Here is a 16,358-nt window from a genome sequence, read left to right as displayed (position 1 = left end):
ATTTATCAGCAACACTCAATAAATAAAACAATAAATTTGTTTGAGATGATAAATATGTTATGAACCCCATCTTTAATGTCAGAGCGACAGAATAATCATCTTCTTTTCCTTCTAAAGACCTTTTATTTATCACTTGGTGACATTAGAAAGAGGAAAAAAAAACTAATGACATGTTCAGATAATTGCTGCTACCATAAATAAATTTCAAGCAAAATTAAAACTTCTGATCATAAATACTACAGTATCAGCACCAGTACTGAGATTATGAAAGCAAGACCAAGAATTCCTGATCAGAGAACCACTACCCTCTGAACAACAAAACCCTAGCTTTGGAATTGCATATTATTTGATTCATTTCAAGCACAACTAAAGGTGTTAACCCAACCACAGACAATCAATAGAGATCACCTTCTTTATGAGTGTGGATGATGCAGTCGGATCTTGGGTAAGAGACACAGGTAAGAAGATAACCCTTGGCCATCTGTGATTCGTCAAGGAAGGATCCATCGGACTGATCAACGTTACCAGACACCATCTGACCAGCGCACGTAGAACATGCTCCAGCACGGCAAGAGTAAGGAAGGTCTACGCCTGCAGCCTCAGCTGCGTCCAGAATGTAGGTATCATCTGGAGCTTCAAATTCATGTTCCTGCCCCTCTGGGTCGATTAGTTTCACCGTGTAGACCGCCATGGCCGATGCCCTGAAGCAGTTTGATATCTTCAAGTTTGATGCTTTTGAGATGCACTTCAAGGAGCTCAACGAGGATGGGCTCTTGATCAGTGGAGAAGAGGGCTGGCACTTAATGCTGCTTGTCAGAACGCAGGATGAGGAGAGAGAAACAATCGACATTGTGCCAGCTGAAGATGCCACAGAACAGTTCCTGTTAGAACCCATCCAGGAAGAAATTTCCATATAAACTGTTGCTCAAGTAGAAGAGAAATCTCCCCAATGCATGACCAATAGAATGGATTTGAAGGGACTTGTGAATAACAATCATTTAATATATTTGTCCAAGGAATGCCAGCATTTTTATCCTTTATCTTCTTTTTCCATGCCAAACCCTACTAGTAAAGTGAAAAGGCCATTTAAGATGTACAAACAAACCAATCAAGAATACCCGTAGATTAGAGAGAAGAAAAACACAAACACATGATACTGTGGACAAACTCTATTAGTTACTAGTTAGACCGATTTCCAAATTAAATAAGTAGCAAAAGTTCTCCAACTCTTCAATCTATCTCACTGCACACGTATCTCAAGTGATTGTTTATGGTCCAGTGTGTCACCCTATGCAAAATATCAGACATGCAACATTATTAGCCAATGCTGGAGTTCACATGTATAAAGAAAAGAAGAGGCAAGTACAGCTATACCTCCTCGCTGGTATGAGAGTTAAGGACAGCTATAAATAAAACAGGCAAACACCAACTATTAACTAAATCCCTTCTATACATAAAATAATCAATTAACTAAGTCCCCAACTGTGAAAAAAGTGACAGATTGTTTCTGGATTTGGATTGATAGTTCATAAAAACAAGCAGATTCAACGCATAAAAGGATTTAGAACTAGATATACAACATGGATAGCGAAATTCTGATAGAGATACTCTGGAAAATTAAATAATAGTAAATTTTTTATCAGTTGCCTTTTGGATTCATATGTTCAGTAGAAATATTTGCCTAAGATGATTCTTCAAGTATATAATCATCAACAATCTAGCAATGACTGTAACTCTGTGTGTGCTTGTCTGCATGTGCATAAAAGAATAACAATGGATTCAACATAAAGAAGTCAGCCAATGTAACCGTTGTACACCAGTTTTAATGGGAGAATGGTTAATATCCCTAGAAGGCTAGAAGTGACTAGTTAAATCACTATAAAAAAGAATCAGATACAAACATGACTATGCCCAGCTCAAATCTAAATAAATCACTGCAATAAGTCTATATCATTCCTTCAAATAGCTAGCAAACAGGAATTCTAATTTTTCTTTTACAATCTTAGATGCAACTTGAATTGCTAAATGATCCCTAAACCATACAATTCAATATATATCATAATAATATAGCTACAAAATAACAAAATATTGTATGCCTAAAAGAAGTTTGATGAAGAACTTACAAACTGCACATACTAATTCACATACTGTAGCATCATACAGTAACCATATGTTAGTCATACAATTGTGCCTATGGAAAGTGCACCAATGGTCAAGGATGGTAGCATAGTCTAAACCTTTATATTTTCTTGATATTGAAATTTAGGGATGAAGCACTTCCACATTCAGTTGCTTGCATTACTGCTACAAGTTCATCAGACAAGGATCTGCTGCCAAGAATATATAAATACATGTATATATATCTATATGATGCCATTGGGAAGATAGTAGTATCTTTCAATTATTTATTTTTTGTTGGATGGTGGTGTTGGATGCTGTAGCAAGACCTGCAACAACCATTCTGACATTATTATCTTACCTAGCCAGCAAGACATTGTACCAGACGGAACACCAGAATGCTGTCATCATCACCAATTATTACCTTGTCACAACCAATGGAAGTACAAAACATAAGTTGAACATCACCTTAACTCCTTAAGCTTTTTAATATTTGATGTTAACCATTAAAGCCTCATTTAGGATGAATTATGTTAAAAGTCATCTTTGACTTGGTGAAAGTATTGTTAAAAGTCATCTTTTGACTTGATAAAAGAGGTTGTAGCCACTTTTCTGATTTATGGCTACTAATTAGGTACTATTAAGGGCTAGTTAGGGCTGTTTAGATTAGTGGGCTACATGTGATCTCTCTTTCTTTGGTGTACACAAACTATAAACAGAGAGGAGCTCTCTTGAGAAGTGTGTCGAGTAGAGGCAGAAGTAGCTGAGAGTTTGAGAGGCTAGTGAAGGCTAAGTGTTTTTTCACACTTGTAATTTTTCTCTCTATAGTGAAGATATGCAGCGATTCCATGGATATAGCCCAGTTTGGGTGTACCACGTAAATCTTTGTCTTTATCTGTGTTTTATTTTTTTCTCTCTATAGTGAAGATCTGCAATGGTTCCAGGGACATAGCCCAGTTTGGGTGAACCACGTAAACTCTGTGTCTTTATCTGTGTTTTATTTTTCCTGCCTTCTTTGAATCTGGTATCAGGAGATATGTTTTTTTCTCCTAACAAATTAGAATTAACTTAGACAACACTACTCTGATAAAGTTAAGAACAACCTAGTAAACTTTAGAACATAGGTTTAAAAACCGACTGCTTATCTGACCAGAAACCAATACTCAGATTAAGACAAATTTTTAGTCTTGACAGCTTGGTTCCCCTTTTTAGTCTTCAATCCGCTCCTTCCTCTCTTCCTCTCCTGATTCTCTCCTCCACTTCTCCTCTCTCCTCCCCCCTGGACCCGTATACTTACTGTGTCGGTATGCCAGCATATACTGGGTCCAGGTATGGGTCCGTTATTGAGATTCAAAACTACGCTTTCAAACACCAAAGAAATCACTCAGACATGACATGATATAAGTAGCCAAATAGTATCAAGCTAGCTTTTGTTCTTTATGTCATTAAAGATTCAATCAATTAATGAAGCCGATCACAAGAAAACAATAGAGATGCGTACACTAAGAACCGCATCTCTCTAAAAACCATACCTTAACAATCTAATCATGAGATTAGGAATCTCTTAAGACAGCATACGATCTCTCAAAACAAAATCATTCGCCATCAAACCTCTAAACCACCAAATAATTATTCACTTATCACAGAAATGAAATCCCCAAACACTTACACCGCGAGCATATGGTACGATCAAAACCAACATCAAGTTTCAATGCATCCATAGAAACGAAACGAGAAAGAGGGCAAAGTAAGCAAGAACCATTTCCTATTACAGATTTATGCATATCTATCAAGATCTAATGGGTGTTCCACAAGAACAAGCGACACGGTCGTAAATCCAGAGTAAAGAAAGAAACAAATCAATGAATAGACTAAATCAAGACAAAGACAAGAGGGAGGAAGATCGATAACCGGCGTCAATAATAGATCAGACGCCACAAAAACGAAATCTTTCGATACCTGAGGAGGATGACGGCAGGATCTGGCGATGCACCAGGAGAGGGCGGAGGCGCCGAGGCGAGACCGGTGCTTCTCTACTCTAGTGGAGGAGCCATCGCAGGTCGTGTTGGGCCCTATTTAAGTAGTCCAAAACATGTGAACCTTGTCGCGAGCCCTCTGTCGAGCCGCCCTCATGGAATGAGACCGAAAGGGGCGCGAACCATGGGATTAGGATCCTCTCCAATTAGTAGTGTATGGTCATAACTTGAATCAACGGCGTTCCAAGTGGGACCCACGTAAAACGGACGGTCGGATTTTGGAATTGGACGCCGTAATGAGAAGTAGGTTCTGTAGTGGATGGTGTCAGGGATCGGTCCCGGGCTGCCGACCTCTCCCCGGAAGGCCCAACCAGAACAAAACGCTTGGTGGCGATGGTGACTCTAAATGGTCATACGTTTATTACGATTTGCTATTTCCGTGGTACCCACAAGGCTTTGACCAATAAGATGTCAGGTACATGACTTGGTAAACTCTATTGACTCGACGTGTTCAAGGCCAACCCAGCCACGTGATCATTCAGCGGCGGGGCCCACCTAAACGGACGGCTACGTTGTGGAATTGTATGCTGTAAAAATAAGAAGGTTGTGACGTGGATCCAAATCGGCAATGATGCCGGGCCTCCGAGCGCCAGCTGGCATACATGAATAACGATTGGCTGCTGAGATGGTGCCCACAAGTCTTCTTTCCAATTACATGTCAAAGATGTCTTACGCGAACCCAAATCATGAGACGTTGACGTGGCGGATTCGGGTCAAAGATCGACATGTTTAATTAGGCTTTTCTTCTGATTAAAGTTGGGTAGATTTAGACATGATTTAATAAACATTTTGGATCTTAATTAAAAGCTTGAGTAGTTCAACTAATATATTTAGCTATGTTTCTTCACTAAGATATTTAATTCAAATTTAAAGAAAGAGCGACTAGAATCATGTTTCCAAGTATCAAAAACAACAAAAATAATATCATTTTATGATACTTCTAATAAAACATCATTTTTAGTTCAACAAAATTTAATCTAAATGAGCTGTTCCATTTTATTTAATTAATTTAATTTTGGTTTATAATTATGCAGCAACAATCATGCCACTTTAGATGTTATGTAGAGAATATGGTTAATAAACTCAGATGGTGCTCGAAAAAAATTTGGAAATCCTTATGAAAGGTTTTTTTGGAATACCATACATAGAACACTATGATGTTAACGAAAAATGCCATACAGAGATTTTTAATAAATAATATTTTTATGACTGATTTTAAAAAGATTAGATAAGAAATAAAAAATGTAGATTTTTTTGTCAAAAAAAGAATTCATCACTTTTGACAGCTGTGGGATTTGAACCCACGCCCTTTCGGACCAGAGCCTAAATCTGGCGCCTTAGACCACTCGGCCAAACTGTCTTATTTGACAACATAGGGATTTTAATTTAATATATATTATATTATTCGTTGGCACGAGGTTTGTAAGGATCGTCTACAATTACTGCACCGAACGCAAACTCCGTCCGCTGTTGCCATTTAGAACAACTGACCCAACCACACAGATGGCAGTGTTCTAACACCAGTGATCGTTCGACGCGTCAGAAGTGGAAGATTCCAGGTCTCGGTAGCGTTGGAGAAGATCCCTATCTCGAAGACCTCAATCCTTACGTGTACCGTACCTATATCCACCCAGCAGGAGTTCTCGCCGGTAATCTGCAGCGTGTGACGCCGCCCCGACGAAGTCAGCGGCGATTGCAATGTCCAGATACGCGTTGCGGCGCATGGCGCCGTTACTTCACGGCCGGATGCAGCTACGACGGCACCAGATGCCGCTGAGCTCCGCTGCGGAGGAACCCTTGCCTGACGCCGTCCACATGACGGGGAATTGCATCCGAGTACCCTTCCCCTCTCCCCCCTCGTTCGATACGATTAGATTGTCTGCTATTGTTCTTATTAGGTTTCTGATTCCTCTTTTCCCCCCTTAGTTGTGCTATCTTTCTCGGTGATCAGCTGCAATTAGGGCTCCTAATTGACTGCTATAAGCAATAGGTCATCGAAATGTGAATTGGGATTTTGAGGCCACGATAATTTGATCTTAATATGTAGTTGATAGATTTGAATTCAAATGCTTGGCCTGTTTGCATTTTTTTCTTCTGGTTGATGATGATATCATTTGTTTGCAGAGATTGAAGGAGTTGCATACGAAGGATTCGTCGAACGAAGGCAAGATGCTGCGATTGGGCGTGGAAACTGGTGGATGCTCTGGGTTCCAGTATGTCTTTTGCATGGATGACAAGAAAAACGCAGATGATAGGTTGGAGATAGCTTGTTTGCTTAGAATCCATGACAGTATGCTTCTTGATGTGATGGGCCTGTTTCTATGTTGTGTAATTTCTCGGTCGTTCTATATAGGGTTTTTGAGAAGGATGGTGTGAAGTTGGTGGTGGACAACATCTCCTATGACTTTGTCAAAGGTTCCACTGTTGATTATGTCGAGGAATTGATCCGTTCAGCATTCCAGGTAGGTTTCTTCTTTCATCAGCAATTGTATAAGTAATGCAGAGTAGGTCAGATGATAAAGCTTTTTATGTTGGATTCATGTGACAGTCATGCATGGCACAGTTTCTCTTGCTCAGAGAATAGGTCCATTGGCTTTGTTAGGAGTTGAGAGATTGAGGAAGATTTACATACCGAGCATACAAGGATTACAGCCAGTATGAATTTTTACCTCTATAAATTGTAAGAAGATTGAAATGGAGTTACAGTTGATAGCAAAATCTATATTTTTTAGAGAAGATGGTGGCTTATGAACAAATACTCAATTTTGGATATATAATTTGATCTTACATATATTAATTGACAGAAAACTATGACACCCGTTGTTAGGAGAAATGGACCCTCAAAAATTGGGTTTGCATGGACAGATATAGTGGTGCTTCAAATATGAAAGTCAAAGATGGTTATGAACATACCATTAATTTATCAAATCAAAGGACAACCAACCATTATGGTAGTGAAAGAATGCCATCATAGCTAGCCACCAAAGACGAACTAGTATAGAATTCCTCCTCTGAATGGCCATTCTTCATTTGTTTCCTTGCTGAACCCAAAACTTGGCTGCACTACCAGTCTTGATTCTGTATCAGTGAGCCTTTACCTCATTTCACCAACTTGATTAAATTTGCATGTAAACTTGAACTGCATCAATGCTTTTACTGCTTAGATCATACACTCAAGCTTACTCAGTGGATGTGGTCTTCAATCAAATATGATCGATTGGGTGTCAATGATGAAGTGTTCCTCCACTGTTCTATGAGATTTTACTGTTGGTCGGTAAAAAAAACATTTTTTTTCATGCATTAGATCCCGGTGTCAAGGTCCTCTTCAAGATGTGTCTCTGAATGTGATAACATATGTTTGCTACCAAACAGATCCATTGTCAAAGTTCTATTCAAGATGTGTCTCCGAGTGTGATAACGGATGTGTGCTACCAAATGAGACTTCATACCGATTTTGTGGGGAGTAACTAGAATTATCTTTAAAGAGAAGCATGGCTAGGTTCCTCACTTTCTATTACATATGTAACACGTCATGTTTCTTACAAAGGATGGACCCTTATTTAAGTCTTGCAGACCAATCATGTGGTCAAATAAAACAAAAATAATGACATGTAGGTTTAGTGTGTTACATCTAAAGGTGCTTTCAAATGGGAGAATGCATCTAACAAGCACTGCCGTCAAAGTTTACCCTATTGAACTTTCTCTAGTTGTTTTCCACCTCTTGCAGCATAACTTCACAGAATAGCGGTTGACGAAACTGTATTTGCAGGTGGTAACAAATCCAAGTGCAGTGGGGGGGTGCAGTTGTAAAAGCTCCTTTATGGTCAAATGACTGGCATTCCTTGAAGTTCCAGTGATTGAGCAAATTATTTAGGACATGGGTGGTACCATATGCACCCTCCAAATATGAAGACGACTTGTTCACGGTCATTACAAATTTTGGTTTTCTTTCTTTTCTTTGATAACTGATCTCAAATATTACTGAGCAGTCAACAACATATACTGGTCTATTTTTGTGATGTATGTTTGCAGACAGTAGAGCTGTATGTATCTGATGCATATTGCACTGTTTACTTTGATTTTGTTGTAATAAGTCTGTGGTTCCAACACCCATTCTGCAATACAATATCCACCGTCCACTTTAAAGTGTGTTTTATCGGGCTAATCTTTCCTTTGTATCCGTTGACCTGATTGGATTGGTTAACAAGGTTTTGCCTATAAATTCCCTGTCGGTTCGTTCAACTTGATCCCAAGACTCCTATATGCATATTTGTTTATATGCTGGAAGATAGCAAGTTAGTATTATGTGCCTTTATAATGCTCAGAGTGTCAAAAGTTCGCACTATTGTATTCCCTCCTCTTCTTTCTCTTCTTGAATGGTTTGTGGTTTAATATTTGAATTATTTTTTCTGCTACTTTTTAGGACCACTTCTCAATATAATATGGATTTTTTTATTTTTATTTTTTTAATTTACTATGGAATTTGTTCATGATGATACTAATGCTGATTAATGCTAATATTTCTCTCCATTCCACATATTTGATGGAACATAAGTAGTTGTAGCGAGGATTCGAACCATCATCGAGATCGAATAATAACTTGTAGCTGAGCAGTTCAAAGAAGCCCAAATAAAAACTCAGAAGAAATGCAGAGAATTTTTATGGCACCATACAAGCCATTGAATATTCTTCGATCCACTTAATATCTCTGGTCCGCCACCGACTCACAAATAGAGCAGAGAAGCTGCGGGAAGAAATCGAAGGTACACATGGACATCTCGAGCTTTTCTTTTGTTTGATTGTTGATTTGTTTATTTGCCTTCCCAACGCTGATTCTTCTTGTTGTGAATTGGTCCGTCGAGTGGCTAGTGGGATTTCCTCTCTCAAACTGACTAGGGCATTGGTTGATCGCTTGGGATGGTTTGGCTCTTATGATCGTTTGAATCCATCGCGTTCTTGGATTCTGTGTTTCTTGTGGGTTTAGTTCTTCGATCTCGTTCGGGAGACGCGCCGGATCTGCATCCCTTTAACATAGTTCTTAGCAACCCGACTAGCCAATAGTACTGATCGAGTGAATCGAACTGTGCTGATAAGGAGGGAAGTTTATTGTGATCTCAAGTCAGGATGATAGGTTTAGATGTTAGCTGTTGATCTCATCAGTTGCGCTTGCTTGATTCTACTGTTTGGTAGTATTGCTTTTCCTCTGCTGTCCATTTTACTTGCCCTGATTATCTTATGCTGATTGTGCAGGAAAAAGATATTTCACAGGAATTAGAATCTTGGTTTCTCTGATAGACATCACGAGTGATTCAACAGCAATGACCATCGAGTTCCTTCGTGCTCGATTGTTTTCTGAGAGGACTGTTTCTAAAGCTGCAAATGGAAGAGCTAATCAACCGGACAAAAGGGTTAGTCGTAATTTCTGTTATATTTTCTCGCGGTTGATTTGTTTTTTGTGTTTGGTAATGTTTTCTGTTCAGGTGATGGAGCTTAAATCAGGTATGTCTTCCTTGTACCAGAGATTCAATTCTGGCTACCAAGTCATAGTGCTTTCAAATATTCCTTAAAAACCATAGTCATATATCCGTGGTGTGAATTAGGAAATTTGATGGAACTCATAGCAGTCTATTAATTAGCACTTGTTACATATTTGCTGTTGCTTTGTCTAGTCCATTTTGCACCCGCAGATTGATATGTTGATACTACTGCTTGCAATAATATACCAGAAAATGTGAATTAACTCTTTGAAACATGCTTCCTTGTGATTCATAAGGCATGTTTTAGAATTAGAAGCCTGATCTCGTCCACACGCACTGGATTTTTGCATAGAAGTTGGTCTTTCTAACTACATTCTCTTTATTCTCTTGTATCAAATCAGTTCAAGCCCACTTTTACTAGTGCTTTCTCCATCCAATTTAACTCTGATGGTGGCTCCAGTAACCATGGATGTTTATGTGCACATATCCATGTGAATTCACTAATAATTGGTAGCACTTGTGCTAGTTCTGAAAGATTTTTAAATGGGGATTGACAGGCACTTAAGATCACATTCAATGTGAAACTATCTCATTCAATATGAAACTATCACATTCAATGTTGGTAGACTTGAAACATGTTTTAGTGTATCGTTTGGATAGTTGGTAAACAAGACAACAAATATCATTTACACTTTTGCTCAAACATTTTGGTATCAGTTGAGCAGAATTTACTTCTTTCTGACATAGGGAATGCCTCAATTTTGAAGGAATCTGAAGGCTGCATTGAACAGGGGCATGCGTGTCTTCCTGATGTGATTGCGCTTTTGGATGAGCCAATACATTCTTCGTGCAGGTTCGACCTCTTAAAAGACCTTGTTTTATTATCTCTTTGAGATTTGACTTCCGATTAGTATTCAGAAACAATTTCGCCTCTCTTATAAAATAATTCCAATAGAAAATAATTTGACTATAACACAGGGGTTAATTAATGTTATTAATATAATGATAACGCACCGGCAAATGCTGCCGTGGGCAGCTGTTGGTCCAAAGTGGCCACCCACAGTCCGGTGCAAATTGTTTCCGGGAGAAAAAGCATTTCCAAAGGCAGGCAAGTGCAGTGCAGGCCAGAAAAGGCCAAGTTGAGGACATTGGCGTGATCTCTGTTCACTGTCACAGCAAATCAAACCACTTCTTTCCTGTTATCTTTCTTTTCTTTTTTAAAATAAAATTATTTACATATTCTTCATATATGTACATATATTATATAAGTTTATTGCAGAACCTAGAAAATTTGTATATATATATATCCATCTCATTGTTGAGTTGAACTAAAAATATCATATTACAACTTCCTTAAAGACGAAAGAAGATTCATTCATCTGAACCAAATGGGTAGAATGTTGTAGCTTATTATTCTTGTTTGTTGATAAAAAGCCATTGTTTTCTTTTTTGTTTTATAAAGAAAATTATATACATATCCTTCAAAAAAATACAATTAATTTTTCTTTTTAGATTTAGGCTTTAGCATGCATGTATGTACACATATAGAACCTAGATTATATATATACACATATATTTATATGCAATTGATTGTTGAACCAAAAATATTATATTAATGAATAAAATATTATGACTTGTTGCTGTTATGCTTAGTTGACAATTTTGCTAATGTTGATGATCATAATAAAACCTAATTAATTTGAGTGTTTATGATGGAGGAATGGAGACATGTATGTTATACTGAAATTTATATTTGGGGATTTATGCTATTTCCAAATATGCAAAGCTACCTTTCTTTATTTTGTTTCCTTTTGCTATAGTATTGTGTCCCCTCTTTTGCACACCCTTCTTCCTGACGTCCATTGATGCCATCATTCCACTTCTTCGTTGTCCCCGCGCACAACGCCCCGCCCCGCCCCACCACACCACCAACCCCACCCCCCCTCCTCTCTCTCTCTCTCTCTCCTTTCTTTGCATTTCTTCTAAAGAAGTGGATAGATATTAGAACATGACAATAGACCATCAAATTTGATTCCCCTCTGCGTATGACGCGATCTGATGGCTACTACATCCACCGATATCCCCGAACCCCCTTCCCACAGCAAGAGCGCCCACCGTGGCAGCTTCCGCGCCCCCGGCGTCACCGCCGAACCTTGTTTCTTGATTCCAGATTTGCTTTCAAACAAAGACGACTTGGTCGTCCAGGAACCCACCGGGTTCTTGGGCGCCGCCCCCCCGTCCTCCTCTGACGCGAGGGACGACCGGTTGAGCTTCGTGACCGCCAGGACCAGTGACGCCACCGCCGGGAGCGTCGGGGCCTGCTCCAAGATCAGTGACGTCGCCGGCGACGGCAGCCGGAGGAGCCGCGGCTCGAGCAGCGACGGCAATGCGGATGATGAGTGCAGCAGCAGTAGCAGCAGCAGCAATTGTAGCGCATGGAGCACCTCCTGGAGGAGCAGCAGCGGGTCCGGTGGCGGCCGTGGGAACAAGCCGCACCAGGCGAACGATGGGCGGTGGGACGCTATTCGCGCCGTCAGAGAGCGTGATGGATATCTCGGAATGAACCACTTCAGGTTCTTGGATAGGCTCGGCAATGGCGACGTCGGTTGCGTGTACCTCGCGAAGCTGACCGGGACGAGGTTCCTGTTCGCCATGAAGGTGATGGACAAGGCAGTGCTTGCGTGGCGGAAAAAGCTGAGCAGATCGCAGACGGAGAGGGAGATTCTGCAATGCCTCGACCACCCGTTCTTGCCGACCCTATACGCCCATTTCGAGACCAATAACTTTTCTTGCTTGGTGATGGAATTCTGCCCTGGCGGCGACCTCCACAGTCTCCAGCAGCGGCAGCCTGGGAAGTGCTTCACTGAGGAAGCAGCAAGGTGAGAATGCAATTGTCCTAGTTTTTGTTCAGATTTAGGAATACTAAGATGTAAATGTAGAGTCTTTGTCTGCATATCATGTTTTTTGAACAATTGAAATGTGCCTATGCCTATGTTAGATGTTTTGTCCAGAGAATTTTTATGCATAATTTTTACATTAAATTGTCAGGGGTGTTTATTTGCTGATCAGTGATTCAATATAGTGAATATGGGGTTAGATATTAACGTTGCATAATATTATTGTTTCTGTTGTCTGAGTAAGTCAGCAGAGTATTCTCTTAACTATGATCGAGAGGATGGAGGTGGAGAACTGACGAAGTGAAGGGAGGAAAGAGGTAAGGAGGGAAGAGAGGTACAGTGGACACATACTAGATGGAGAGAGAAGAGATGGTCGGTGGTGGAAGTTCAATGACAAAAATGCTTGGGTGTTTTTTTCAACAATGTAGGTGTGGGGCATGGGAGTGAAGGGGACTAATTGGGTTGCAGATGTGGGGTATTAGGTTTGGATTTGACCAGTTGGGGGTAAGTGGACGGGTGGGTGGTGTTTGGTTTGGTTTGGGTTGGAATTGGGTGTGGAGTGGATTGGTTGGAGGAGGAGGAGAAATGGGTTTCAATTATGTCTCCATGGGTTGGATGGGAATTGAGCACGAATTAGATCATAGGATTTTGTCACTTTTAGCTATAGCCTAGGCAAAGGCTTAAAACCTGTAGTGCTTTAATTGAGGCATTCTCCTAAGTGATACCTAGTTGAAGATGTCTCTCTTAGGACTTTAGATTTTCTTGCCTTGCATCGCCTGAATGCCCAGATAAGCATTCGAGCGTCTCTTGATGTCACTGTTTCAACTCTCTCATCGACATGAAACAATATAATATCGGGTAGAAGGTGATTGTAATTTCTTTAGATTTTCAATCATTTTGAATCTAACTTGTTTGTGTGGAACCCCCTCACATTAATTTTTATCTCAACTAATAACAGGTTGATTTGATCGTTGTGGGTACATCTTGTAGTCAAACTTGTTATATCTTTATATGGTAGATGTTTTATGTGTCTATATATATAGGGTGTGTTCAATGAAGTCCTTTGAATCTGGCTTTTGTATTGAACCTGATAGATCATGTTGAGTGACAAAAGAACATAATGAATGACAGTGGTTTTATGTAACTGACTCGCTGAAGCCTTTTGTTAGATATACTGCTCGAACTTAACCTTGACTGTGCAACTAATTGTTGCTTCAACTATTATCTAAAAAGGCAGAAATGACAAACACTGTCTACTGACAAGGTTGAAACCAATTTGCATTTAGCTCATGTTGTTGTTGTCAAGCATGCTTTATGAGTAACACGTAGGAACAGCTTAGAAATGGAGCAAACTAATTTGTGTAATGTTGTGGGCCTTGTCTGACCTTGTGGGCCTTGTCAATTTAAGTATCGAAGCTGGAAACTACGACGCTTCCATTGCAGCTCTCTCGAAAGTACAGTTTCCCCTATCAAATTATCCAATTATCTAGAGGTCTGTTGGGGTCTTAAATATCCAACATTTGCAGTCCTTTTCATTATGGAGTTTGTATTGGCTTTTGAATATTAACATTCATGCTTTAATCAAAATTAATGTTAGTATGCATCTATTCATGGTTTACATCATAGATAAATTGAATTGCTATATACACCCGGTTTGACAAACATCTGGTGGACGTGGAACAACTATTCGTTCGACTTGATCTGAGTGTTCCTTTCAACACCAACCAACTCATTTGACGCAGTCAAATTACATTTTCAACACCGTCTAACCAACCATTACCAGAAAAACTTTTGCATCATTGTCTAATTTTTGTCAAGCATGAGTATGTTTTACGGAAAGTTCAGCAGTGAGTGTGGGAAGTATATCTCGAGGTTAAATATGAAGCTTACTTACACTTCTTATAATCATGGACTGTTTGCATGCTATAACAACTTTACCGATACTCTTCGCCTACTAAAGGTGATGGGCTTGATTCTTGATTATAGGTTGAAATACCTTTCAATTCTACATGCGTGATCTTTTGATATCAATGCAGGTTTTACATGGCTGAAGTTCTCCTTGCTTTGGAGTACCTACACATGCTTGGGATAATTTATAGAGACCTGAAGCCAGAGAACGTGTTGGTAAGAGAGGATGGTCACATAATGCTCTCTGATTTCGATCTCTCTTTAAGGTGTGCCGTCTTCCCCACTCTGGTGAAATCGACAAAAACTGATTTGTGTTCCTCGAAGAGTTCTGGAAAATATGCTCAACCCTCTTGCGTTGAGCCCACCTGCATGCAGCACTCATGCCTGCAGCCCACTTGCTTCTCACCACGTTTCATAGGACTTGGGAGGCCCAAGGCAAAGAAAGCAATTCCAAGTGAAGTCGGTGACAGCGGTTCTGTACTCCCTGAGCTCATTGCGGAGCCATCTAATGCCCATTCGAAGTCCTTTGTTGGAACTCATGAATATTTGGCACCAGAGATCATAAAAGGTGAAGGCCACGGAAGTGCCGTGGATTGGTGGACATTAGGGATATTTTTTTATGAGCTTTTGTTTGGGAAGACACCATTCAAAGGGTCTGGAAACCGTGCTACCTTGTTCAATGTGGTGGCAGAGCCCCTAAAGTTTCCCGAGTCGCCCCCAGTCAGCTTTGCAGCGAGAGACCTGATCAATGGCTTGCTTGTGAAAGAACCCCAGCAACGATTTGCATATAGGCGTGGTGCCGCTGAGGTAAAGCAGCATCCTTTTTTCCACAGCATAAATTGGGCACTTATTAGGTGCACTAGCCCGCCTGAGGTGCCGAGGATAATCAAACATGAGAACCGGACTGGTGGTGAGTTTCCGGTCATACTCGATGGGAAAATGGCAGGAGTCAATTTGAAACCATGTGGGCAATATCTAGACATGGATTTCTTCTAACTTTGGCAGATCTGTTCTGTCGTCAGTGCGCTTTGGCACAATATCAATCTCAACTCGCTGCGTCGTTTGGTCCTAAAGAGAAGTTTTAAGTTTTACAGTGAGGAATGCAATACAGTTGTTGTGGTTGCTCTCTTTAGGCAGCGGATCTCAGTATGATGGAAGATATGTAAATCCTGGTTACTCTTTTGTTACCGAGTGCTCCTTATAATGACGAAGGCCGTTGTTGTGGTTGCTCTCTTTAGGCAGCGGATCTCAGTATGATGGAAGATATGCAAATCCTGGTTACTCTTTTGTTACCGAGTGCTCCTCCTAATGACGAAGGCCGAGAAGGGTGATCCAGGCTTAGTTTTGTATGCTGAGGCAACATAGTTGGAAAAGGAATTGCGGCTCCTGGGATAATTGGAGTGGTCACAAGTTTCAACAGAAGTTTGCAGGTTTCTTTTGCTGTTTTACTGTAACTTCCTCAGTGGTTTTTAATGCCCATCATGAGACTGATGGAATAATATAAGGAGGAGAGCGGCAGATTAAAAAGAATGTGGTCTGTCTTCTAAATTTGGAGGCAAAAATGGTTGGCAGCTGACATGATTATTTCACTGGTAAAGAATGCCAGGTTTCATGGCAAATATGTGTGCCTTGGCACATAAACACAATTCCCCGTCTCATACTACATAGGCTAGATTGAGAATTTGATGTTGTAAGCAAGGTGTTTACAGGATTTTCTTTTCTTTTCTTTTCTTTTCTTTGTTTAAAATGTTACTCCTATTCAATGATTTTTATATTACATGGGTACGACAGGACTCGCAGTTCAAATTTGATCTTATCTGGGGATATAATGTTTGCAGAGAGCCACATATATCGTACTGCTGATGCTCCATCAGAGATTGTATTCCTCAGATCCAAATACGGCAGAGCATGTCAGCGATGGC

At 40.1% G+C, this 16,358-nt stretch overlaps 3 protein-coding genes and 1 non-coding gene across 5 annotated transcripts; 2 read left to right on the top strand and 2 right to left on the bottom strand.

Annotated features, from left to right (window-relative positions):
- Positions 1-173: 173 nt before the first annotated feature.
- Positions 174-4,218, bottom strand: LOC103983666 (ferredoxin, root R-B2). 2 transcript variants are annotated; one of them, XM_009400921.3, is made up of 2 exons: positions 4,078-4,218; positions 174-858 (listed from the first exon to the last, which is right to left on the bottom strand). In XM_009400921.3, the coding sequence occupies exon 2, from the start codon at positions 848-850 to the stop codon at positions 395-397; it is 456 nt and encodes a 151-aa protein (XP_009399196.1). In that variant the 5' UTR covers positions 851-858; positions 4,078-4,218; the 3' UTR covers positions 174-394. The 2 variants fall into 2 exon arrangements, with proteins under 2 accessions (XP_009399196.1, XP_009399197.1); XM_009400922.3 differs by having other exon boundaries at positions 174-881; positions 4,078-4,213.
- A 1,216-nt stretch (positions 4,219-5,434) lies between these two features.
- Positions 5,435-5,514, bottom strand: TRNAL-UAG (transfer RNA leucine (anticodon UAG)). The gene has a single exon. It is a non-coding gene; the product is annotated as a tRNA-Leu (tRNA).
- Positions 5,515-5,793: 279 nt separating this feature from the next.
- On the top strand, positions 5,794-8,319 carry LOC135638672 (iron-sulfur assembly protein IscA-like 2, mitochondrial). The gene is made up of 4 exons (XM_065151931.1): positions 5,794-5,990; positions 6,279-6,409; positions 6,508-6,616; positions 7,924-8,319. Exons 1-4 carry the CDS (start codon positions 5,853-5,855, stop codon positions 7,984-7,986), a joined length of 441 nt encoding a protein of 146 aa, XP_065008003.1. The 5' UTR covers positions 5,794-5,852; the 3' UTR covers positions 7,987-8,319.
- Positions 8,320-8,463: 144 nt separating this feature from the next.
- Positions 8,464-16,255, top strand: LOC135638669 (protein kinase PVPK-1-like). Its single transcript, XM_065151926.1, has 4 exons — positions 8,464-8,917; positions 9,405-9,562; positions 10,399-12,510; positions 14,565-16,255. Exons 3-4 carry the CDS (start codon positions 11,690-11,692, stop codon positions 15,430-15,432), a joined length of 1,689 nt encoding a protein of 562 aa, XP_065007998.1. The 5' UTR covers positions 8,464-8,917; positions 9,405-9,562; positions 10,399-11,689; the 3' UTR covers positions 15,433-16,255.
- Positions 16,256-16,358: the final 103 nt, after the last annotated feature.

This window comes from Musa acuminata, chromosome BXJ3-5 (genome assembly GCF_036884655.1).
Source record: "Musa acuminata AAA Group cultivar baxijiao chromosome BXJ3-5, Cavendish_Baxijiao_AAA, whole genome shotgun sequence".
In the NCBI taxonomy this organism is placed as follows: Eukaryota; Viridiplantae; Streptophyta; class Magnoliopsida; order Zingiberales; family Musaceae; genus Musa; species Musa acuminata.
This window is presented reverse-complemented; position numbering and strand designations above follow the sequence as displayed.

Coding starts and splice junctions, on each gene's coding strand:
- LOC135638669 (XM_065151926.1), top strand. CDS start 11,690: ATGGCTACTACATCCACCGATATCCCCGAACCCCCTTCCCACAGCAAG. Junction 12,511..14,564: donor TTCACTGAGGAAGCAGCAAG/GTGAGAATGCAA, acceptor ATATCAATGCAG/GTTTTACATGGCTGAAGTTC.
- LOC103983666 (XM_009400921.3), bottom strand. CDS start 850: ATGTCGATTGTTTCTCTCTCCTCATCCTGCGTTCTGACAAGCAGCATT.
- LOC135638672 (XM_065151931.1), top strand. CDS start 5,853: ATGTCCAGATACGCGTTGCGGCGCATGGCGCCGTTACTTCACGGCCGG. Junction 6,410..6,507: donor AAGAAAAACGCAGATGATAG/GTTGGAGATAGC, acceptor CGTTCTATATAG/GGTTTTTGAGAAGGATGGTG. Junction 6,617..7,923: donor TGATCCGTTCAGCATTCCAG/GTAGGTTTCTTC, acceptor CTGTATTTGCAG/GTGGTAACAAATCCAAGTGC.